This window comes from Schistocerca nitens, chromosome 9 (genome assembly GCF_023898315.1).
Source record: "Schistocerca nitens isolate TAMUIC-IGC-003100 chromosome 9, iqSchNite1.1, whole genome shotgun sequence".
Taxonomy (NCBI): domain Eukaryota; kingdom Metazoa; phylum Arthropoda; class Insecta; order Orthoptera; family Acrididae; genus Schistocerca; species Schistocerca nitens.
The window spans coordinates 343,331,934-343,356,455 of NC_064622.1; the positions used below are offsets into that span (position 1 = coordinate 343,331,934).

At 37.6% G+C, this 24,522-nt stretch overlaps 1 protein-coding gene across 3 annotated transcripts in view; it reads left to right on the forward strand.

Annotated features, from left to right (window-relative positions):
• Positions 1-24,522, forward strand: part of LOC126203827 (palmitoyltransferase app-like) — a 395,567-nt gene that overhangs the window by 98,354 nt on the left and 272,691 nt on the right. For all 3 annotated transcript variants that reach the window (XR_007540386.1, XM_049938196.1, XM_049938197.1), the window contains exons 7-8: positions 3,402-3,520; positions 17,680-17,815. Coding sequence is in view for 2 of the 3 variants with exons in the window: in XM_049938196.1 (XP_049794153.1) it covers positions 3,402-3,520; positions 17,680-17,815 (255 nt within the window). In the remaining variant the exon portion in view is untranslated. The remainder of the gene's footprint in view (positions 1-3,401; positions 3,521-17,679; positions 17,816-24,522) is intronic.

Below are 24,522 nucleotides of genomic sequence, written 5' to 3' on the forward strand. Positions count from 1 at the left end.
TGTTAATGCTGTGTGACAGGGTGATTCAGCTGTCTCTACCATTGTAGTTTTATGCAACCTGCAATGTTCTATCTTGTCTCCATTAACAGCAGACGAGATTTTCATATTCTTCCCCCTGCTATGCACAAACTGTTAGTCCGGCAGAGAAAATGAACAGGATCTTTTTGTAGTAAATTTAATGTAGCTAAATTTTGTAGTGGAATATGTCTTCCCTAGAGTCTGTAGTTTTTGAGAGGTTCAAGAAAAACATAACAAAAGTTACCTGCAAATGCACCCCAACTCCCACACACAATCCCCGCTGGTCAGAATATCTAGGATGTTGTTCGTGCCACTCCCTCCTAAGACTGTACAAAAATTTGCGACTGCCCAGATTATTTCCCACATTTGAATTTTTGTTCTTCACTGACTGGATTTATTACACCACTGGCTTAGTTGAGAACTTGAAAATTGTAAAACTGATGTTTGCGTAAACTTTAGCTAACAATTTTGTGACTTAACAGCATAAACTAAACAATTATGTTGTCTTAATTGTCAGGAATTCTGACTGCAAAACTACTGTGCTTGTATTATAAGGGTTAAGTTTGATCAAATTGTCAAAGTAATTAGTTTTAGTGTACAGTTTACAAAAGTCATTTTTCCTTCATTACCCTCATGGGCACATTAAAATTAATAATGTCAATGAAATAGCCAGCTGTGCTGGTAGTGTAATAGCCCAGTCAAGAGAGACCAAAAAAAGCTGAATATCAGGAATAGTTCCTGTAGTTGTAAATTTTTGTAGAGTAATAGGAGGGAGTGCCACAAACAACATACTAGAAATTCTGACTGGTGAGGGATGTGTGTGGGGGTGGAGGTACGTTTGAAAGTCACTTTTATATGTTTTTTCTTGAATAACTTGAAAACCATGGCCTCCAGTGAAAATGTATCCTGGTACAAAATTTAACTACATCAATTTTCTTACAAAATAAGGTCCTATTTATTTTTTCTGTAGGACTAATAGTCACCACGTAGTGAGTGAGTGTGTATGAAAATCTCGCACGTCACTAATGAAAATTGCATATAACATTGCTGGCTGCATAAAATGAGATTGATAGGGACAGCTGAATCACCCTGTATAGTTGGCTTCTTGAAGGCTGAATGGTGTTATTTGAAAGTCCAGTGTAAGACATTCTCTCAGACAGTTAGTAGAGGGGTTGAATGGTACATATGGTAGATAGCAGATACCATTAATGGCACAGAAGCTCTTGAAAACACAGGATCGGAATTTTGACATCCAGAAGGCTTTCTATCTAGAATGTGTGACCTAATAGCGTAGTCATGGCTTCCACTGAGGTGGAGCGGACATTTGGATCACATATGGTTAGGGTGACAATGCGTTCAGCACTGTCATCGATATAAATGACCGGAATGTGAACACAAAGTCCACATGGAGGTGATCTGAGGGACCCTGAGGTGATGGCCAAGACAGAAACTGCTGACAGGATGCTGGCTGGGATGTGGTGTACACTTTGATGATGTCCTAGTTCATTCTGTGCCACTACATACTACATTGTTAGACTTAAAGTCTCTGGTGCCGTACCAATGTCCCTGATGGCGCATATTTCCCTGATGGAGGAGTGTTAAGAAGTCTGATGAAAGACTTTGTAGATTGACCACACAGTCACCTTCTGTGTACCCGAGGCTGATGGCAGATGGAGAACATGCTTTCGGCCTCCCGTTGTTTTGGTTAGAATTTTTCAGACCAGTTGTTGATTCCGCAGCCTGCAACTCTATCGGGGTAGATCTGTGAGGGCAGTGGGGGTAGCTTCTCCAATGTAACAGCAGTGCTGTGAAGAGGAGTCTAAGGATTCATCTTGTCTTCTACATTGGCACTGCATAGTGAGGATTGAAATGAAATTCTTTGTTGGTAGTTACAGTAGAAGAGAGCCCAGCATTGTAATCATTGGGCATTTAGCATTATGGAATGTGGCAGTCGGGGGCAAAGAATCAAACAAGGAGATTATGATTAGTGACTAGTTTGAATGAAGTGCCAGAAAGATGTTCGTGGAATTTTTGCATGCCAAAAGCAATAGGGAGAACACTCTCCTCTCTCTGTGAGTAGTTGGTTTGGGCTGATAATGCTTTTAACACAAAAGAAACTGGTCGCTCAGATTCACGTGACGGATGATGGAGTATCGCTACACCAATTACTTGCTGATACATGTCAGATGCCACAATACGGGGCAACCGGAAATGAAGTCAGTGAAGTCATGTATTCGGATCAAGTAATGACTGAGGTTAGAGAAAGCACTATTGTATTCCAAAGTTTGCTCAAAAGACACACTACAGCAATGCGGAGCTTAAGCGATGGTTTGGCAGCTACAGCTTCATTGACTGTGAAATAATTTAACTTGCCGAGTACTGCCTGTAGTTCATGAAGATTCCAAGGTGTAGGAAGGTTGTGAATAGCTTGGAGGTCGCACATGGTTCTTGACCATGATTTGCCCTGGAATTGATCTTCATACTGTAAAAAAAATCAGCTTGTGAAAGTTGCTACACTGGTCCTTTGTTGTAGCAAAGACGTTGTAAATGATTTCCTAGATCTGTTGTCATCACAATTATATTGTCTAAATAGTTAAACTAATTAAAAGTATTGCCTATATGTTGTTCCAGGAATTGCTGGAAAAAAAGAGTCCACTGGACACACGAAATTGCAATCTGCAGTATTAATATAGCACGAATAAGCTGATAGTGATCATAATTACATGGTATTCTGCATGAAGGGGAAGCTGCAGTTGATGAGTAATTTTTTTTTTTTTTTGAAGAGGTATTGAACATTCAAAATTTTCCTGTTACTTAAATTAGCATAAAAGAAAATTCTTGAATTTCTTTAAATGCAGATACAGGCTTCCGGCATTGGACGGAAGTGGGAATTATGGAACTTCTTTAATGGAATGTGTTTTTCAGTTTTGTAAGTTGCACAAAAGAGAACTTGAGGTTATAGTGTGATATAGAACTTTTGAGACTGATGAAATTTCAGCACAAGTTGGTGAAACCATAATTTGACAAAATCTGGCACACACTTTCATTAAAGGTCAGAGAGAGAGAGAGAGAGAGAGAGAGAGAGAGAGAGAGAGAGAGAGATAACAATAATGATTGCTATTTAATCCCCTGTATTTCGGAGGTGATGGTTCAGAGATCGTATGTTATACCATGTTTCAGTACATAATAAGTGAAATTTCTTGGAAAGTTCCCAGCTAGCTCTGACAGAACTTCAGCAGCTGTAAAAGTCCATTATTCAGACATCAAATTATGATTTTGTACAATGCAACCATGTCATTATAGAAATAAATGTTATGTTACTCATGCCTGATGTTATATAACATTCATTATGAGAAAAATTATGGTCATTTGTTTATTTGTAGATCGACGAGGAATTGTGACTCCAGAGTATGCAGCAGAACAGATGAAGGTCATTGAAGACAGAGATACTGTTGTAAACAGCAACAAAACTTATGGCAGTGTGAAAGCCATTCAGACATCAGTGAGTGACAACTATCATACTTATTTTAGTTGTATTGTTGACGTATGATGAAGTGTTCAATCTTGTTTCAGCATTTTGGAATACTTCTGGTTATTGTTGTTGTTTGCCACATTTTTGCTCCCTTCACCCCTATCTACACTATCCCTTCTCTTCTCACTTCTATTTATTTGCACGGACCACTGAAAGTCACCCTTCAGGCAGAGTAAAGAACTAGTAATTGAGTACTAGCAGTTGTTGAGTATTTGCAGTTGTTGTGATAATAACCAGTTACCTGTGTTGGGAAAATTATTTTTCTAATTGCCAACACTGTGTGCCTTCTCTCCACAACAGTTACAAATGTTGGATACCATTATTCTTACATTTCCAGGAATAATGTTAACTGACATTGAGGTAATAATATTATAATGTATGGCTCACTGTTCATTGTGATCTACATTAAATTAATCACTAACAAAACTGTGAATATTTCACAGCTCTTATTTCAGTTCTCCATGCTGTTACTGCTACATGAAGACATTGCCGTCTGTTGATTTCTTTCAGTGTCATGGTTAAAGAGAGCATCAAATGCTACTTAAGTCAGATAAAGTTTTAATTTAATGTTATATTCATGTGTGGGTTCTCAGTACATTTCATGAGTGTTTTTGTTGTTGTTGTTGTTGTTGCTGTCTTCAGTCTGAATATTGGTTTGATGTAGCTCTCCGTGCTAGTCTGTCCTGTGCATGCCTCTTCATGTCTGCATGAGTGCCACAACGTACCTCCATTTGAATCTGCTTACTGTGTTCGTGCCTTGGTCTCCCTCTACAATTTTTACTCCCCACACTGCCCTCTAGTGGCATGTTGACAATTCCTTAATGGCTCAGAATGTGTCCATGTCAAGTTGTGTGATAAATTTCTTTTCTTTGCAGTTTGATTCAGTACCTCCTTATTAGTTAAACAGCCTACCCATCTGATCTTTAGCTTTATTCTGTAGCACAACATTTCAAAATATTGTATTATTTTTTCTGAACTGCTTATCACTCACATTCCATATCTGTACAAGGCTACAGTTCAGAGAAATAGCATCAGAAAAGATTTCCTAACAATTAAATTGGTATTAGATGCTGAAGCAATGCTTTTATTTCTACTGCCAATCAGCATTTTATAACTTCTCTACTTCACCCATCATCAATTTTTTTTATTTTTTTATTTTTATTTTATTTTTTTTATTATTATTTTTTTTTTTATTGCCAGCACTGCAACACTAATCTACTACTCACAGTTTCACATTTCCTAATCTAATTGCCTCATCCTGTTGTTGTTGTGGTCTTCAGTCCTGCGACTGGTTTGATGCAGCTCTCCATGCTACTCTATCCTGTGCAAGCTTCTTCATCTCCCAGTACCTAGTGCAACCTACATCCTTCTGAATCTGCTTAGTGTATTCATCTCTTGGTCTCCCTCTACAATTTTTACCCTCCACACTGCCCTCCAATACTAAATTGGTGATCCCTTGATGCCTCAGAACATGTCCTACCAACCGGTCCCTTCCTCTTGTCAAGTTGTGCCACAAACTCCTCCTCTCCCCAATTCTATTCAATACCTCCTAATTAGTTATGTGATCTACCCATCTAATCTTCAGCATTCTTCTGTAGCACCACATTTCGAAAGCTTCTATTCTCTTCTTGTCTACACTATTTATTGTCCACGTTTCACTGCCATACATGGCTACACTCCATACAAATACTTTCAGAAACGACTTCCCGACACTTAAATCTATACTCGATGTTAACAAATTTCTCTTCTTCAGAAACACTTTCCTTGCCATTGCCAGTCTACATTTGATATCATCTCTACTTCGACTATCATCAGTTATTTTGCTCCCTAAATAGCAAAACTCCTTTACTACTTTAAGTGTCTCATTTCCCAATCTAATTCCTTCAGCACCACCCAACTTATTTCGACTACATTCCATTATCCTCGTTTTGCTTTTGTTGATGTTCGTCTTATATCCTCCTTTCAACAACTGTCCATTCCATTCAACTGCTCTTCCAAGTCCTTTGCTGTCTCTGACAGAATGACAATGTCATCAGCGAACCTCAACGTTTTTATTTCTTCTCCATGGACTTTAATACGTACTGCGAATTTCTCCAAAGGTCTCTTTAATTTTCCTGTAAGCAGTATCTATCTTACCCCTAGTGAGATAAGCCTCTACATCCTTACATTTGTCCTCTAGCCATCCCTGCTTAGCCATTTTGCACTTCCTGTCGATCTCATTTTTGAGACGTTTGTATTCCTTTTTGCCTGCTTCATTTACTGCATTTTTATATTTCTCCTTTCATCAATTAAATTCAATATTTCTTCTGTTATCATCACTACTTGATATAATTTGATCACAATCCATTGCCATCGTTTTACTTTTGTTGATGTTCATCTTATAATGTCTTTTCTAGATACTATCCATTCCATTCATGTGTTCTTCCAGTATATTCCTTTTCCATCTCTTGACAGAATGACAGTCATTGGCAAAGCTTAACATTTTCATATCTTCTTCCTGAACTTTTAATTCCATTTCATAATTTCTCCTTGGATTCGTTTCTGCCTGCTCAGGTGGGATTATACCAGGCATGGTATTCACCTTAACAGGAAAAGGAAGGGTAAATTGGTTGGGAAAATAGCAGGAAAGTTAAAGGGGGAAGGCACTGTCATGAGTGATAAAATACCAGTGGTTTTAGGGTTCAGAAAAGACCTTTTTAGGGTAGGGAGGAGAGAAAGAAACAAAGTCTTAAGAGAGGTTAGGCTTGAGACAAACCTTCAGTTTGAGAAAGAAACCAAGAAACATAATTCTACCTTATTACATCAGCATAAACAGCTGTTTGTTAAGTATTTTCAGTAGTCATTAGAAATTTCAACTCTACCCAATTTTAATTCAGTCAATGTGAAATGTCATCTATCTTTATTGCATCAAAATATTTGAGGACTGAGAAATAAAATTAATGAATTAATTATCTGCATAGATGAATTAGTCCTCAAATCCAGGTGACATAATCTGCCTCTCTGAACATCATCACTGGTACAGATCTTTTTAATTGTTACAGGATTTAGGTTAGCATCTCACTTTTGTAGAGCAGAGATGGAGAAAGGGGGAGTTGCCACATTCATCAGGGACCATCATAAATTTAAGAAAATAGACAGTCATAAATTTTGCCTAGAACAGCATTTGGAAGCAAGTGCAATAGAAGTAAAATTTCACAAAAAATTCTTCATAATATTAAGTGTATATCAAACACCTGCAGGTAACTTCAATCTGTTCGTAAACCACCTCGAAGCTGTACTGGCCCATTTAACAACCAAAAACAGAGATAGTGGTTGCTGGTGACTTCAATGTAGATTTCCTTAAAGACTCTCGCAGTAAGAACTTATCTGAGTTAGTAACACTATCATTCAACCTAATTCCCACTGTAAAGTTCCCCACTAGAGTAGCCAGTTGCTCACAAACAGCCACCATCTTTATAGAAAAGTCCAATGAACAAAATTATATTACAAAACCAGTAGTCAATGGCCTCTCAGATCATGACATGCAGTTCCTTCGGTTAAATGTTAATACTGAACAGGGTATAAAATCTGTTAAATCTGAGCTCAAGAGGGTAATCAATAAGCCAAAAATGGATTATTTTAGGACACTCCTCAGGGACATTCAGTGGAGTGATGTTTACAGTGCTCATTGGCATGAATGAAAAATATAACATTTTTGTGAATAAAGTGCTTACCTTATTTGAACACTGTTTTCCCCCAAACTAACCAAGATTAGAGCAAAGTCTACAAAGAAGCCATGGATTACTCAAGGAATAGAGGTATCTTGTAAAACAAAAAGAAAACTGTATCCGTCAATCTGAAACAGTTCTGATGTTGATGCTATAGCACATTGCAAGAACTTTTTAACGAACATTTTATAACTGTTACTGAAAAGATGGGATTGTCATGTTCTGTAGATGCTGCTATGGAATACCTCAGACCAGACATTTCAAGAAACTTCCATAATATGAATTTGACCCCCACTATCCCAGCAGAAGTAATGTCCATCATAAAATCTTTAAAATCAAAAACATCTAGTGGATATGATGAAATATCAACAAAGTTAATTAAATAATGTGATTCTAACTTAAGTAACATATTAAGCTATCTATGTAACCAGTTGTTTAGCAGTGGAATATTTCCTGAATGGGTGAAATATGCTGAAGTAAGCCATTGTTTAAGAAGTCTTAGAAAGATCGGCTAATAAAATATTTGTGGACGTTAATCATTGGTTCCTAGTCAATTCTTTGTTACTAAACTTTGAAAAAACACACTACATGCAGCTCAGAACTTGTAAGGGGTGTCCCACGAGTATATGCCTAACATACAATGACAAGCAGATAGAATAAGTGGACAGTGTTAAATTCTTGGGATTGCAGCTTGATAATAAATTCAACTGGGAGGAGCAACCACAGAACTGCTGAAGCGTCTTAACAAATCTCTATTTGCAATGCGAATGGTCAGACATAGGGGATATAAAAATGAAAGAGCTGGCTTACTATGCTTACTTTCATTCCATAATGTCGTACGGGCTTATTTTTTGGGCTAATTCATAAAGTCAAGCTAAAGTTTTCCTGACACAAAAACATGCTATAAGAGTTGTATGTGGTGTGAGCTCAAGAACATCCTGCAGAAGCCTGTTTAGGGAACTAGGGATACTAACTACTGCTTCCCAATATATTTATTCCTTAATGAAATTTGTCATTAAAAATATATCACTTTTTCAAACCAACAACTCAGTTCATGGAATCATTACTAGAAATAAGAATAATACTCACAAGGATTTAAAGTCACTTACTCTTGTACAAAAAGGTGTGCAGGAACACACATTTTCAATAACATGCCAGCGGCCACACCCAATCTAACTTCTACAACATTTCAGTGCAGTAATGTGTTCATTGTAAATAAGTATTGTAGTAGTTATATTGTTCTATTATATGTTTATTACCTTATGAATGTTTGTAAAATCATTCTTTCATATAGTGTTCATTAAAAAAATGATGATCATTCCACTTGGGACCTGTGGAAGGTACATTAGCTTATTTGTTTCGGTTGTAAATACTTGTCATGTATTATTTGTTTTTCTGACATGTTCTACATCCTGGAGGACCTCCTCATTACGGATCAATTGGAATGAAAGTAAATCTAATCTAAAAAAACTTAATCTGTACATATTGAATAATATGAGGGATGAGTTGCAACCTTGTCTCACTCTCTTTTTCAACTATGGCTTTCTTTTCAAGTCTGCAGTTTGTTTTCTGTACAAATTTTAGACAGCCTTTTGCTCCCTCTCTTCGATCCCTGCTACCTTCAGAGTAACTTTCCTATATTTCTGCAGAAGCCAAACTAATCTTCCGCGATATTGACGTCTACCAGTTTTTTCAGTCTTCTGTAAATAATTCATGTCAATATTTTGCAACCATGACTTAATAATTGATGGTTCAATAGTATTCGAACTTGTCAGCACCTGCGTTCTTTGGATTTGTAATTATTATCTTCTTCCTAAAGTCTGAGGGTATTTCACCAGTCACATCACAGGCTCCTGAGGATCTCAATGGTTCTGAAGGAATGTCATCTATTCCAGGAGCATTATGTCCTCCAGTACTCTGTTAAATTCTTATCGCAGCATCATATCATCCATCTCATCACCTACCTCCTGTTCCCTTTCAGTAAGTTTTCTCAAGTTTATTTTCCTTATAAAGACCCTTTATGTATTCCTTCCAACTTTCCTTTCTTTGCTTGGTACTGGCCTGTCATCTCAGCTCTTGATATTCAAACAGCCGCTTCTGTCTTCTCCAAAGGTATCGCTAATTTTCCTCCAAAGATACCTCTAGTTTTCCTAAAGGTGGCATCTATCTTTCACCTAGTTATGCATGCTTCTACAGCCTTGCATATGCCCTCTAACTATTCCTGTTTCATGATTACTGGTAGCTTATTAGTGAAATTTGTCACACAGTATAGGACCTCATTCTGAACTCAAGATTTCAAATATTATGTTCTTCTTCTTCTTCTTCTTCTTCATCTTAGGCTACAGCAGCAGCAGCAGAAGCATCAGCATCATCATATTCCATTCAGCCTTCTCTGTCTGATAAAATACTCCTCTAGATTTCCCATGCAGAGTCTTCAGCTATATGCATGCAAAAGTTGGGTTCCCTGTTTTCTATCATCGTCTACCCATCTTCCATTATATCATCATCTCAATCCTTTCTAATATCTTGGTTTCCAGCAAACAACTACCTTGGTGCTTCTACCATCTATTTGCTTGACTACATATGCCACTCACCTTCATTTCAGTTTCATTACAGCCATAATTTCTTCTTCCATTCCAGTCTGTTTCCTTATCTATTTGTTTGCTTCCAGTACCTCCTGGTAAACCAAGCATGCATATCTCCATCACTCATTTGGTCGACCACAGTTTTTGAATGGCTTTCACATTTAAAATTCATGTTTTATTGCACAAGTCCAATCTGCTAATACACATGACTTCTGAATGTTTCTTTTCACACTTATTTGAAGCATAGTTTTGAAAACCTTAAATGTGGTTTGTCAAAAGCCCTCTACATCATTTTTATTCATCTGTTAATTTCATTTGTTGTCCTTAATATGAAAACTCATTAACTGGTTGTATGACTTCAGTGTTAATTTGTACTAATTTCTTTTTGATTTGTTAATGATACATTACTTTACCTTTATTGTAATTGACTTTCAAGCATTCTTTAAAAATTGCTCTATGAATTTCTTCTATTTATTGCTGGAGTTAATCTGCATTAGGAGCAAACAGTGTAAGGTCCTCGGCAAAATGCTTCTTTTTTTCCAGCTTGAGGGTCTGAGAAACTTTCATTGGACTGTAGAGAATGATTTGAATGGTATAGAATCTCCTTGCCTGACTCCTCTTTCAGTTTTGAATTTTTCTGTATCATAATGGAGTATAATGGAATCTGTAGCAGTGACATCTATATTCTTCAGTATACTTGTTTCTCTATGTTTACCAGTGGTTTTATTGAAACTGAGTCAATAGCTTTCTCAAAATCTATTAATCCCAGACAAAATGGTAATCCATACTCATAGCTATGCTCTGTACTTTCTTTCATTACTTGCATATGGTTCATCCACTTCTAGAGGCGACTCATTCATTTGCCTGCTGAAAGTCTAATGTTTTTTTTTTTGTGTAATTGATGACAGTTTCAGTGACTATTTTGTACATTATGGAGAGGAGGCTGATTATTTCTTCCATTTTTGTCTGTACCTTTATCTGTGAAGTGGAATAACTATAAAATATTGCAGTTTTGTGGAATTGTCTTCTCTCAAAACTAATTTTGCAAGTTGCCTTTGTATGTGTACCTCTAGCTTTAATCTTTCTGTTGAAGCACCATCATCTCCCACCATCTTTCCTTTCTTCGTACCTCAAGTGGCTTTACATATTTCTCTAGTACTACATCATGAAATTTGTTGCTAATTGTTTCTGATTCATTTCTTGAACAATACCAACAGTGAAGAAACCTGGGAATGTTTGTTCAGTTTTCTTTCTGGTGTTAGTTACTGAGCCATCTGCCAACTTAACTAATGAAATGTAGTTTCTATCCAACATTATTTCTATTTTTTAAAATTCTAATAGTGTTCCCATTTATTTCTTTTACCAAATTTTCATTGTATTTACACATCCTTGTCAAGACATTTATGCATAGTTCAGTTTAATTCAACATTTAGAATAATGCTCAAGTGTGTGGGTCCCGTACTAAATAGAACTAACAAGTGATATTGAGCATATGTCTAGAAGGGCAGCATGAATGGTCACAGGTTTGTTTGACCCATGGAAGAGAGTCATGGGGATTCTGGATAAACTGAATTAGCAGTCATTGAAAGATAGATGCAGTCAATCGAGTGAAAATTACCAGCTTTAAGTGAGGAATCTAGGAATATACTAATATCTTCAATGTGTTGCCCCCAAAGGGATTGCAAAGACAAGTTTGGACTGGTTATATATTGCACACAAAGATGTTAAGCATCATTCTTTCCATATGTGAATGGAAGAGGAAGTAACCCTCGTAACTGATACAATTGGAAGTATCCACTATCTCGCATTTCACAGTGGGTTGCAGAGTATAAATATAGATGTATATATTCTGGATCTTCGTATTATTGTTTATCTGAAACTCTTGCAGTTTCTGCATAGCTGTCAGGTGCCATTTAAGCTTTTTATGTGTATAAAAGCATGCAAATAATATAAAGGCCATGTTCGCTGGGATATAACTTGCTGAGACCTCTCAGAGGCTTTTATATAATATTTAGTTGTGAACTAACACATAGTAATTTTACTGCTCACATTTGTGACATAAGCACACTTTGTTTGAGACAGAATTTATCAGAAGATTGTATGACAAGACAGGTGACATTCGTACTGTAAAGTCTTGATAGATATTGTTAGCATCATTGTTGGTGTGTTTCATCAACAGTAATCATTTTCTGACTATGTGTGTCCCTCATTGGTATTCACAAATCACCAGCCAGTCTGAATTATCAGATACAAAATTTGATAATTTAATTTTCTGGAGTACATTAAAAGATGCTATAGGTTACTCTTACCTGCTATCTTCCAGTATGGTATGATATGTTATACAGTAAAACCTCGCTTTTACACTTCTCAAGGAACTTCAAAAAAATTGTGTAAAATGCGGGTAAATGTAGAATGTGGGAAATAACATTTTAAGCCATAAAAGTTATGTATAGGATACCCCTTTGATTTATGCACTTTATCTGTGATATATATACATAACAGACATTAAAAGACTTGTTTACCATCTAATAAAGGTTTATTATCTAATAAACTTCTGATGTAACTGGAACTGATAACTGTCTGGGAAGTAGGAATGTTTGACTCAATTTCATACGCCATAATTAACATTTTTGAAAGTCTGCAGCTATCATTCATTATTTAAATAATGAAGTACTGCACTAGTTACATATTTTTCATGTTTAGCACAATGCGTTTCGAGAATTTTTCCTCATTGTCAAGTGTAAATGTGTACATGAATGTTTTATGTGCTGTTTGAATATGTGTCTTTCTGTATCTCTTGCACTGTAGTCATCTTTTTAAGATTATCAGGTACTGTGCCTCCTCACTTATGTGGAAAACCACACACATGCAAACTATCACTCACATTGTTTGTCTGTGTAACATCACAAAAAATACATATGTAAATACTACACTTGACAAAAAGAATAAATTCTTGGAATATGTTTTGCTCAGCATGAAAAAAATATGTAACTGCCACTGTGTTTAAACTGAAAGTATTTGAGCAACGCAAAGCTAATGATGTTGTCAACTAGCGCTACAAGTGGCCAAACACCGAATTACACTGCATATGGTTTGGTTAGACAAAGTTGTGACAATGATGGCAACAATCACGAAACTGCTTTTGTGCAGTATAGACAGTTGGAAATGGATGCGATTGGTCACAATGTCTTTATTCAAACAAAACTCCCTCAGCCACCACGCTAAGTAGGGCTTGGCAGCGGCAGGAGATAAGGCACAAATTCCAGAATGAGATTTTCACTCTGCAGCGGAGTGTGCGCTGATATGAAACTTCCTGGCAGATTAAAACTGTGTGCCCGACCGAGACTCGAACTCGGGTCCCGAGTTCGAGTCTCGGTCGGGCACACAGTTTTAATCTGCCAGGAAGTTTCATATCAGCGCACACTCCGCTGCAGAGTGAAAATCTCATTCTGGAAACATCCCCCAGGCTGTGGCTAAGCCATGTCTCCGCAATATCCTTTCTTTCAGGAGTGCTAGTTCTGCATGGTTCGCAGGAGAGCTTCTGTAAAGTTTGGAAGGTAGGAGACGAGGTACTGGCAGAAGTAAAGCTGTGAGTACCGGGCGTGGGTCGTGCTTCGGTAGCTCAGTTGGTAGAGCACTTGCCCGCGAAAGGCAAAGGTCCCGAGTTCGAGTCTCGGTCGGGCACACAGTTTTAATCTGCCAGGAAGTTTCAAGGCACAAATTGTTCCAAATTTTACATGTCTGTGGTTCAGATCCGTTGAATAGAATGCGCTGGTGTCAAGAACTTATCCATGTAACATTTGTAAACACTTCTGGATGGACAAAAGTATGCCAGCATCATTTTCTTCTCCACGAACATTTTTTCATAATAAATTCATAATTTCATAATAAATTCATTTTTTCATAATAAATCGCGGGAAAATTATAAATATGTTGACCCAAAATCGGGTGCAAATTAACATTGTGTACATAGGAAATTAGACGGGAACAATTAAAAAAAAATTGTAAATGTTAATTCTGGGAATGTAAACCATGATTTTTTTTTTCAGGAAACAATAGGACACAGAACAAGTGTTTGAACTTAAACCTAATATGCTGTAGAGCAATACACTATCTGGCAGAGATTGTTGCACTTTTGGTCCAGAAAAGAATACAGAAGTGTTGATAGGCAAACTTCAGTAGACACTTGGGGTCCATAAATAGATCAGTGCACAAAACATACAGTTTCCACTGTCATACATTAGGGACAGATCTTGCTGAGAACCCAAGAAAATTCTGGTCCTGCATAAAATCATTAAGCAGGTTAAAGGCTTCGATCCAGTGATGTAGTGATTTGTCTGGTGTGGCAATAGAGATGACAAAAGGAAAGTGGATATTTTAAATTTCACATTCACAAAATCATTCATACAGGAGGATTGTACAGGCTTGCCATCATTTTACTGTCATACAGACTCCTGTATGTAGGTCATAGAAATAGACATCCCTGGCATTGAGAAGCAGTTGAAAGAGTTAAAAACACACAAGTCTCCAGGTCCAGATGGAATACCAGTTTGTTCTTAAAGTGAGTACTCTTTGATATTGGCTCCTCATTTAACTTATATTTATCATAAATCTCTCACTCAGTGCAAAGTCCCAAGCAACTGGAAGAAAATGCAATTGAGGTCTGTATATAAGAAGGATAGAGGAACGGGATTAAAAAGTATTGCTCCTACTTAAATCGCTCTTTTCTTGTCTAACATCTTGGATGAATGGCAGCAGGTAGATTCCATATTCCTAGATTTCCGGAAAGTGTTTGATGTGGTGCCTCACTGCAGACTGGTTACCAAGGTACAAACATACAGAATAGGTTCCTAGATATGTGAGTGGCTTGAAGATGTTTTATGTATTAGAGTGCAGTATGTTATCCTTGACAACGAGTGTTCATCAGAGGCAAGAATATCGTCAAGGGTGCCACATGGAAGTGTGATAAGGACTGCCCTTATTATCTACATACATAAATGATCTGATGGACAGGGTGAGCAGCAATCTGGGCTGTTTTCTGCGGATGCTGTGCTATATTGGAAGGTGTCGTCATTGAATGACTGTAAAAAGATACAAACTGACTTAGACAATATTTCAAGTTAGTGTGATTAACAGCAGTTTGCTCTAAATGTAGAAAAAAATGTAAGTTAATGCAGGTGAATAGGAGAAAAAAATCCTCTGATGTTAGAGTATAGTACTAATGGTGTAAATAGTTTTTGGTGTTGCTGAGCAACAGTCATACAATGATTTTTAAATGAACAACTCACCATTTGACTGTATTGTTTATTTAATTACGACCCAGGTTTTGGCCTTGTATGCCATTTTCAAGTGATTGAGTTCATGTCATTGACGTACAAGTGCAGAACATCAAGCTCAAAATTGACCATAAATTAAGAATAATAATCGCTCCCCACAAGATCTTGTAGAAAGATGATGAATTTACATCTGGCATTTCATGGGGAGCAGTTATTTTTGTTAATTTAAGTTCGGTAATAGAGAAGGAAAATGGTTGACTTTGGTTTAGTGGGAGAATCGTAGGAAAGTGTCATTCATCTATAAAGGAAACCACGTATGGAACACAGTGTGGCCCATTCTTAAGTGCTGCTCAAGTGTTTGGAATCCCCGCAGGTCGGATTGAAGGAAGACATCGAATCATTTCAGAGACATGCTGATGCTTTAGTTATTGGTAGGTTCAGTCAACACATGAGTATTAAGAGATGCTTCATGAACTCTAGTAGGAATTTCTGGAGGGAAGGCGACACTCTTTTTGTAAAACACCATTGAGGAAATTTAGAGACCAACATTTGTGGCTGACTGCAGAATGATTCTGCTGCTACCTGTGTACATTTCATGTGAGGACCCCAAAGACAAGATAAGAGAAATTAGGACTCATGCGGAGGCATATAGACAGTTGCTGTGCCCGCATTCCATTTGCAAAAGGAACAAGAGAGGAAATAACTAGCTGTGATAAAGGGTATCCTCTGCCATGCAGAGTATGGATGTGGATGTATATGTTACAATAAAATGTATTGATGACAGATTCAGTCTTTGTAGTGTAACATACTGAGTGCTGCACTCATAACAAAATATTGCTGAATTTATAAAAAATATTAAGTGGGTTTTATTTCATCAGAATCTCCACGAGATAAGATGCACACCAACATCTTGTTAATATTTCAATCACAATACACATTTTTTATCACAGGTTTCACAATTATAAAGCCTTCTTCAGGACACAATTAGTTAGTTGCATTCATGTTCCATGGATCATTTGTATCATAAATCATAATGATGCGGAATGAGTCATTTCACACTTACATTGCAGATTAATGTGTAAACATGACCAGATGTTGATCATTTATAAACATTTTTGTTATTATTATTATTATTATTATTATTATTATTATTATTGAACATGCAGATGTGGATTAGTAATTCCTGCCCAACCCCTTTTACATATTACAATAATAGAAATTCTTCTGTGGAATAGGAGGGGTTATCAGAGAGAGACTTTTTTGGTTTGTTTTTGAATTTTCCTTTGCTCTCCACCAAACATTTTGTATCACTGAGGAAGTGATCACTTATTGTTGCAGCTCTGTGTACCCCTTTTTGTGCTAAAAACAGCATTAATTTGGAGTAATGAATTTCAGTTTTCCTTTTGATATTGTAATTGTGTACATCATTGTTCTTTTGAATTGCAGTGGATTATTTACAACTATTTTGTGAGGGAATAAATATACTGTGAAGTGGTAGTCAAAGTTCCCAGCTCCTTAAACAGATGTCTACAAGATGATCTTGGGTGAACACCACATATTGTTCTTTCAGCACTTTTTTAACAGTGAAGACTTTCTTTCGTAGATGAGTTACCCCAGAACATTATTCCATGTGACATTATTGAATGAAAATATGCAAAATAACCTAGTGATTTGTCTGTCCCCAAGATTTGCAGTGATTCTAAGTGCAAATGTGGCTGAATTAAGGTCTTTTAGGAGTTCCAAAATGTGCTATTTCCAGTTTATATTCTCATCAACATTGATGATTTAAAAAAAATTGAAGTTCCCACTATATTTATTAGTTACACTTATCATTTGTATAGTAACTCTAGATGTGCAGGACTGAGTATGTTGTGTCATTTTAAAATTGAGAATGAGACCATTCACAGAAACCAATGACACTGTTAAGAATATTGTGTACCATTCTGTCTGTTGCTGTATGTATGCTTGAATTGATTCCAATACTAGTGTCATCCACAAAAAAAAAAAAAAAAAAAAAAAAAAAAAAAAAAAAATCTGCTTGTTGTACTTCGGACAGAAGATAATTTATATATATGAGGAACAATGGCAGACCTAAGATTGATGAGTTAACAAGTAAATGTCGCTCTTTTGAGAGAATATTATAAGCCTGGCATGCTCTATCATAATTATCTAATTGATTTTCTATGTAAGCAGTCTTCTTGAGTCATCTTGACTGAGACCTATCTTGTGGATATGTGCCAGATGAGTAGTTTTCCCATAAACTAGACTTAAGAGCTCTCTAGAGATAAACTGACTACCCCAGTAAATCTTACATTCTTATTATTGTTTATCGATTATATATTTTGAATAGAGACAGGATTCGATTCAATTCTTGCATAAGAAAGTGATAATATTTCTTTTTTTCTTATTTTGTGTCAAAATATTGCAAGGATAATCACCTCTTACTGCAGACAATAAAAACCAGCACTGTGCAGGAAATAAATGCAAATAAATGCTTGACACTCAGTGTTGTAAAAGTACTTTGTTTTTCAATAATCAGTACATTTTCTTTGCTATTTCAGAATGGTGCTAGCCAGACAGGAAGTGTCGCAAATGACGCATTGGGTTCTACACAAAATCTAGTGACTTCACCTTCTGGAGCCAGTGCCATCAGAGGGAGTGGTGGTACAACCACGACTCTGGCAACGTCATTGCACGGTGCGTACAGATTACGAAGTGTTGTGTCTGCCTCTTCAGCTTTAGTAAATGAAACCAGGGGGGAGAGGCTGACGGGCCGCATTCGACACTGTAGACCTGCTCTGAGAGGCCCTCACGCTCCTCGTGAAGCCAGTCCGCTGGTCGGAGGACCTGTTGTTTCAGCAGGAGGTTTTCGTGGCCTCAGCAATCTCGTAGCTCTCGGTGATGCCTTTGGGGGACTCGTGCCCCTTGACTCTTCTGTCATTGTCAGTGAACCTGATTCTGAAGATGAAAATGGGGATTTTTAGTCCCACTATGTTGAGTGCTTCAATAGTGCTACTACATATTTGAAAACTGCCCATAAATTCCTAGTTATAACAGATGCTGGTATGCTTTATTTCCAGTGATAGCTGCATCTGATGAAGGAACCTGATATCAGTATTTTAGCTTTTTAATTATTATAATTATTTTCCTGTCTTGTGTTTAGTGGCTGATAAGGTTGTGTGAGACTCATATGTGGAAGAATTCACCTTTTTGGATAACTTTCAACACTCGGTATGTACAACTTTTCCGATACTGCAAAAAAGAAGCTTTCTCCAGATATGGTTACTATTTCTCTGCAATCCATTGCACACACAATCTCCATAATATAAATGTATACACACACCAGATGGGTGTGTGTTTTCATGTGCATGTGTATCTCTGTGCCTGCACAGAAAAATTTTGGTGTGTTAAGTCATGAATTTAATAATATGGTTTTTATAATTTTACATGCAACTTATTTCAAGTGCAATTTTATCCAGTACCCTTCACATGCATCTTAATTTTTCTCCTGCATGTTTCATATGAGAAAATTATTTCTTTATCATATTTTTCCACTCAGTTTTAATTTGTAGTAGTTCATATAAAGAATCCTCACATTCTGATTAAACATAATAAACAACAATATCACAATGCTTGTCACATTCTAGTCCAAAAATTACACCATAGAAAAGGTGAAAGTTACTGCATATCAGTTCCTGTGTGATGATTGATAGGGTGTAGTCTGAAGATTGTATAATTGAATTTTTCAAGTTTTTATAACCATTGGTTGAAACAGGGGGAAGAAGCAGATCACAAGAACAGCACATTGGAGGAATACAGCAATTATCTGCTATATTCCAATAAGATTCTCACATAAATCTCCCCAGTAAATTTTTCACATAATTCTCCCTAAATAATGAACTGAATCCTTTGGCTGTTATTATTCTGCAGAGGAGGAAACATTTGATGAAGAGAAGGGGAAAATTTTTTACACCCTTCACCTCTCCCCCTCCCCCTCCTCTCTCTCTCTCTCTCTCTCTCTCTCTCTCTCTCTCTCTCTCTCTCAAACACACACACACACACACACACACATTCACACACACACACACATTCACACACACACACACACACACACCAAGGTGAAATTGAAATGTAAATCGTGTTTTCAGAAAAATCACATTATTATAAAATTTTCTTGGAAGCTAACTGTAAAAGTGTTAAAACCTGTGCTCTCCATTTAGCAGTTTCTAGCACATATTTTCCACAGATGTATATTGCAGGCTGCTCATTAAACACACTACTTGTTGCAGGAACACCTGTTAGACATAACAGGAATATTTCAGGTGATATTCAGCTAATTTTATCCAAGTAGATATTTCTTAGGTGACATCCTGGTTCTCATGATGATCCAGCTGGGTTGTCATATAATTCAGAAAAAAATGATAGCACAAGTAGCTGTAATTGGTTAAGGAAGTGGAAAACCTGTATTAGCAGGAATACTTGAACTTTGTGAATAGTAATTTATTCATCTTATAATCTGGTATTTATGATTTACATCTAATCATCTACCTGGAGGCACATAATAAAAAAATTAATACAACTTTGTTGCTATTGAAGTTCATTCAGGTAATTCAAGAAACTTTCAATCAGCTGGTAGGAAGACTAGAGTTACTTTTGTGTCCTGTACTGTGGTGCTCTTGGAGTCTTCTATCCCAAGACTGGTTTGATGCTGCTGTCCACACTAATCGGTGGGTGCCAGCCCCCTCTTCTCCAAGTAACAGCTGCTATCTGCATCCATTTGAATCTGCTTCCTGTATTCATCCCTTGGTCTCCCACTACAGTTTTCTCCCACACTTTTCTCTATTGCCTCATAATTCCCTCCCGCCTTAGGATGTGTCCTATCGGCCAATCCCTTCTTTTAGTCAAGTTCTCATGAACTTCTTTTTTCCCCCAGTTTGATTCAGTACCTATCATTAGTTACCTGACCTGTGTATCAAATACTCAGCATTCTTCTGTAGCATAACATGTCAGAACCCTGTGTTCTCTTCCTGTCTGTACTGTATATTGTCCACATTTCAATTCCGTATAATGCTATACTCCAGACAAATACATACAGAAAAGTCTTCCTAATACTTAAATTTATTCTAAATGTTAGCAAACCCTCTTTTTCAGAAATGCTTTTTGTGTTAAAGTCAGTCTGCACTTGATTTCCTCGCTTTCGGCGATCGTCAGTTATTTTGTTGCCCAAATAGCCAAACTTGTCTACTACTATTAGTGTGTCATTTCCTAATCTGATTTTTCCAGCATCACCTGATATAATTTGACTACATTCCAATACCTTTGTTGTTCTTTTGTTGATAATCAATTTGTAAACCCTTTTCAAGTCACTGTCCATTCCATTCAAATGCTCATTCAAGTCCTTTGCTATCTTTGACAGAATTAAAGTGTCATTGACAAACTTTTAAAATTTTAATTTTTCTTCCTGCACTTTAATTTCCTCTCAGAATTTGTTCGTGGTTTCTTTTACAGCTTGCTCAAAGTACAGAAGTAATAATATTTGGGATAGGCTACAAGCCTGTCTTACTCCCTTCTGAACTACTGCTTATTTTCACGTCTTTCAACTCTTGTATAGAAACCAGATAGCAGCTACAAGTTATAAATAACCTTTGGCTTCCTGTGTTTTGTACCTGCCATCATCAGAATTTCAAAGAGAATCTACAAAAGTGCCTGCCTTCCATAGAATTGTAATTATTGCATTCGTCTTTAAGTCTGAGAGTATTTCACCTGACTCATATATCTTGCACACCAGGCGGAATGCTGTTGTCATGACTTGCTCTCCCAAGGGCCTCAATAACTCTCAGGGAAAATTGTCTACTCCAGGGGCCTTCTTTTGACTTAGGACTTTCAATGCCGTCAGATTCTCCTCGCAGTATCAAATCTCCCTACTCATCTTTATATACTTCCTCCTCTCTTTGTACTTCATTGTCCTCAAGTATGTTTCTCCTGTATAGCCCTTCTATATATTCCTTCCCCCTTTCAGCTTTCCCTTCTTTGCTTAGTACTGGTTTGCCATCTGATATTCATACAGCTTCATGTCTTTTCTCCAGAAATTTCCTTAATTTTCGTATATGCAGGATCTATCTTTCCACGAGTTGTGTGTGCTTGTGCATCCTTGAATTTCTTGTTTAGCCATTCCTGATTTGCAGTTTTGTAGTTCATCAGTTTTCTTTTTATATTTTTTCCTTTCATCAGTTACGTTCATTATCTTGTAAGTTATCTAAGGATTTCTACAAAGCATTTTCTTTCCTGCAAGTTGAACCTGTGCCGGCTTTACGATTTCATCCCTCAAAGCTACCCATTCGTATTTCATTGCATTTCTTCCCTTGTTTCAGTCAATTGTTCTCCAATGATCTCTTTGAAACTCTCGACAATGTCTGGTTCTCTCAATGTACCCAGATCCCACATCCTTAATTGTGTACATTTTGTAATGTTCTCAGTTTTAATATGTAGTCATAACCAAAACATTATGGTAAAGAGTCCACATGTGCTGCTGAAAATGTTGTTTTAGTCTAAAATCTGTTTTTTTAAATCTATGTTTTAGCATTATGTAATCTATTTGAAACTTGGCTGCGTCCCCAGATCAGATATAAAACCTTCTGTGATTCTTAAACCAGTTGCTAGTGATGATTAAATTATGCTCTTTGCAAAATTTTATCAGATGGCATCATTCATCCAGTCCATGTTTTCTTACTATTTTTCCTCCTCGTCTTTTCCCTACTGCCAAATTCCATCGCTGTTAATTTTTCATCTCCCTAACTATCTGAATAATTTCTTTTATCTCTTTACAGTTGCTTTCAATTTCTTTATCATCTACAGATGTAGTTAGCATATAAAATTGTAGTGTTGTGGTGGGTGTTGGCTTTTTGTCTGTCTTGGCTGTGAATGTGTTAACTGTGTTGTTCATAGTAGCTTATGCATATTCCTATTTTCGTATTCATTTTTAGACCCCCTCTTGCCTTACCTGTGTTTGATTTTGGATTTGTAACCCTGTACTCATGTGACAAGAAGTCCTGTTCATTTAACAGTACCATAGAGCTGCATGCCCTCAGAAAATGTAATGGCCGTAGTTTCCCCTTGCTTTCAGCCATTCGCAGTACGAGCATAGCAAGACCGTGGTGGCTAATGCTACAATGCCAGATCAGTCAGTCGTCCTGGCTGTTGCCGCCCCCCCCTCCACCCCCCCTCCCCCCCCATCCATCGTCCTCCCCCGTCCCATACAGCTATGAATGGCTTTGCCATCTTCAGGAACCACATGTATGTGGGTACAGATGTGCTAAAGGCTACTGTATCATTGAGGCATGCACATCACCTCATCTCACCATGGTCAGTGGCCTGTATATATATGACAAAAATAATATTCTTTCAATAATTCAGTTTTGCTCCACCTAAAAGTTTAATTTCAAACAATGAAAATTCAGGGTGGAATGTAGTAATGTCTGAAAAGGATAGTTGCTACTAATCATATAATGGAGATGATGAGTCACAGGCACAACAAAAAGACTGTCAGAAAGTAAGCTTTTGGCCAACAAGGCCTGCATTGGAAATACACACACACACACACACACACACACACACACACACACACACAACCACAGTCTCTGGCCACTGAGACCAGACTGCGACTAAAACAGCGCTTTATGGGAGAAGCAACCTGGTGGGAGGAGGGGGGGGGGGGGAGGTGGTAAGGAGGAGACTGGGATTGCTGCCAGTAGGAGCATACAGGCATAAAAGAACGAGGTGGGGAAAGGTTAGGGCAGCTAGTTGCAGTCTAACCTCCCGACTGCACCTAGCTACCCTATTCTCTCCGACCTCAGCCCTGTATGCTCTCATTAGCAGCACTTTACTGTCCCCAGCCCCTGCCTTGCTATCCGTGGCCCTCCCTCCTCCTTACCACCACCAGCCTGTTGCTTCTCCCATCATGCCACTGCTGCTTTCAGTTTGACCTTAGCAGCCAGAGACTGTGGTCGTGTGTATGAGAGTTTTGTGTGTGTGTGTGTGTGTGTGTGTGTGTGTGTGTGTGTGTGTGTGTGTGTTTCCAAAGAAGCCCTTGTTGGCTGGAAGCTCACTTCCTGGCAGTCTTTTTGTTGTGCCTATCTGCGACTCGGCATCTCCACCATATGGTGAGTAGCAACTATCCTTTTTATAACATTGTTAAAAGTATAATTTCACAGGTGTGGTGGTGGTGAGGGGGAGGGTGTAGACACTGTTAAGTGAGCTCCCAGACATTAGGGGTAGAAAGGCCAATTGATGAGAGGAGGAAGGGGTCATGGTGTAGGATGAAAAAACTGAATGTGATCAGTTAATTCAGTTTCTTCAGGGGGGAAAAAGTTAAGTGGTGGCAGAATGAGACAGTCAACCCATCTGATGTTAAGCCAGCAAAGAGAGTTGCATTAGGGACTTTTATATAATTCTTAAGAATCAAATTGTGGAAAAGACAATTATTACATACATTTTGAAACTTCCAAGAAAATATTGCTGAGGGTGACTGCAACCAGCAACAAACGTTCCTAGGTGAGGTCTCATTTGACAATCTATAACTGAGAAATAATATTTAAGCTAATTAAGTTCTGATTTAAAGGGGAAAATGCCAGGTAATAGAAACTGTTTAATTAGGCAGCAGGTGCGGTTAACTATCTCATGATGACTTTGCAAGTAGAAAACTGGTTTGGTTAATAATAAAGAAATATTAGTGGAACAATACATACGAGGTGTGGCTAGAAAAAAACCGGACTAGTACTGGTGAAACAATAAAACGAATGCAATAAGGCTGAAAGTCGCGTGGCCTGTCACGTGACTCTCGCTCCGCCTACTGCTCGAGTTTCATCTGCCTCCTGCACTCAGTCTGCCCGTGGCGTCTGTTTTAAGTAGTTGACGTTTTGTCTGTGCGTCGGAAAATGTTGAGTGTACAGAAAGAACAGCGTGTTAACATCAAATTTTGTTTCAAACTAGGAAAATCTGCAAGTGAAACGTTTGTAATGTTACAACAAGTGTACGGCGATGATTGTTTATCGCGAACACAAGTGTTTGAGTGGTTTAAACGATTTAAAGATGGCCGCAAAGACACCAGTGATGACACTCGCACTGGCAGACCATTGTCAGCAAAAACTGATGCAAACATTGAAAAAATCGGTAAACTTGTTCGACACTTTCCTTGTCAACTCCTGTTAACTCAGACACTGCTCTGATTGTTAAACGGCGATCTTGTCGAACAAGTTTACCGATTTTTTCAATGTTTGCATCAGTTTTTGCTGACAATGGTCTGCCAGTGCGAGTGTAATCACTGGTGTCTTCGCGGCCATCTTTAAATCGTTTAAACCACTCAAACACTTGTGTTCGCGATAAACAATCATCGCCGTACACTTGTT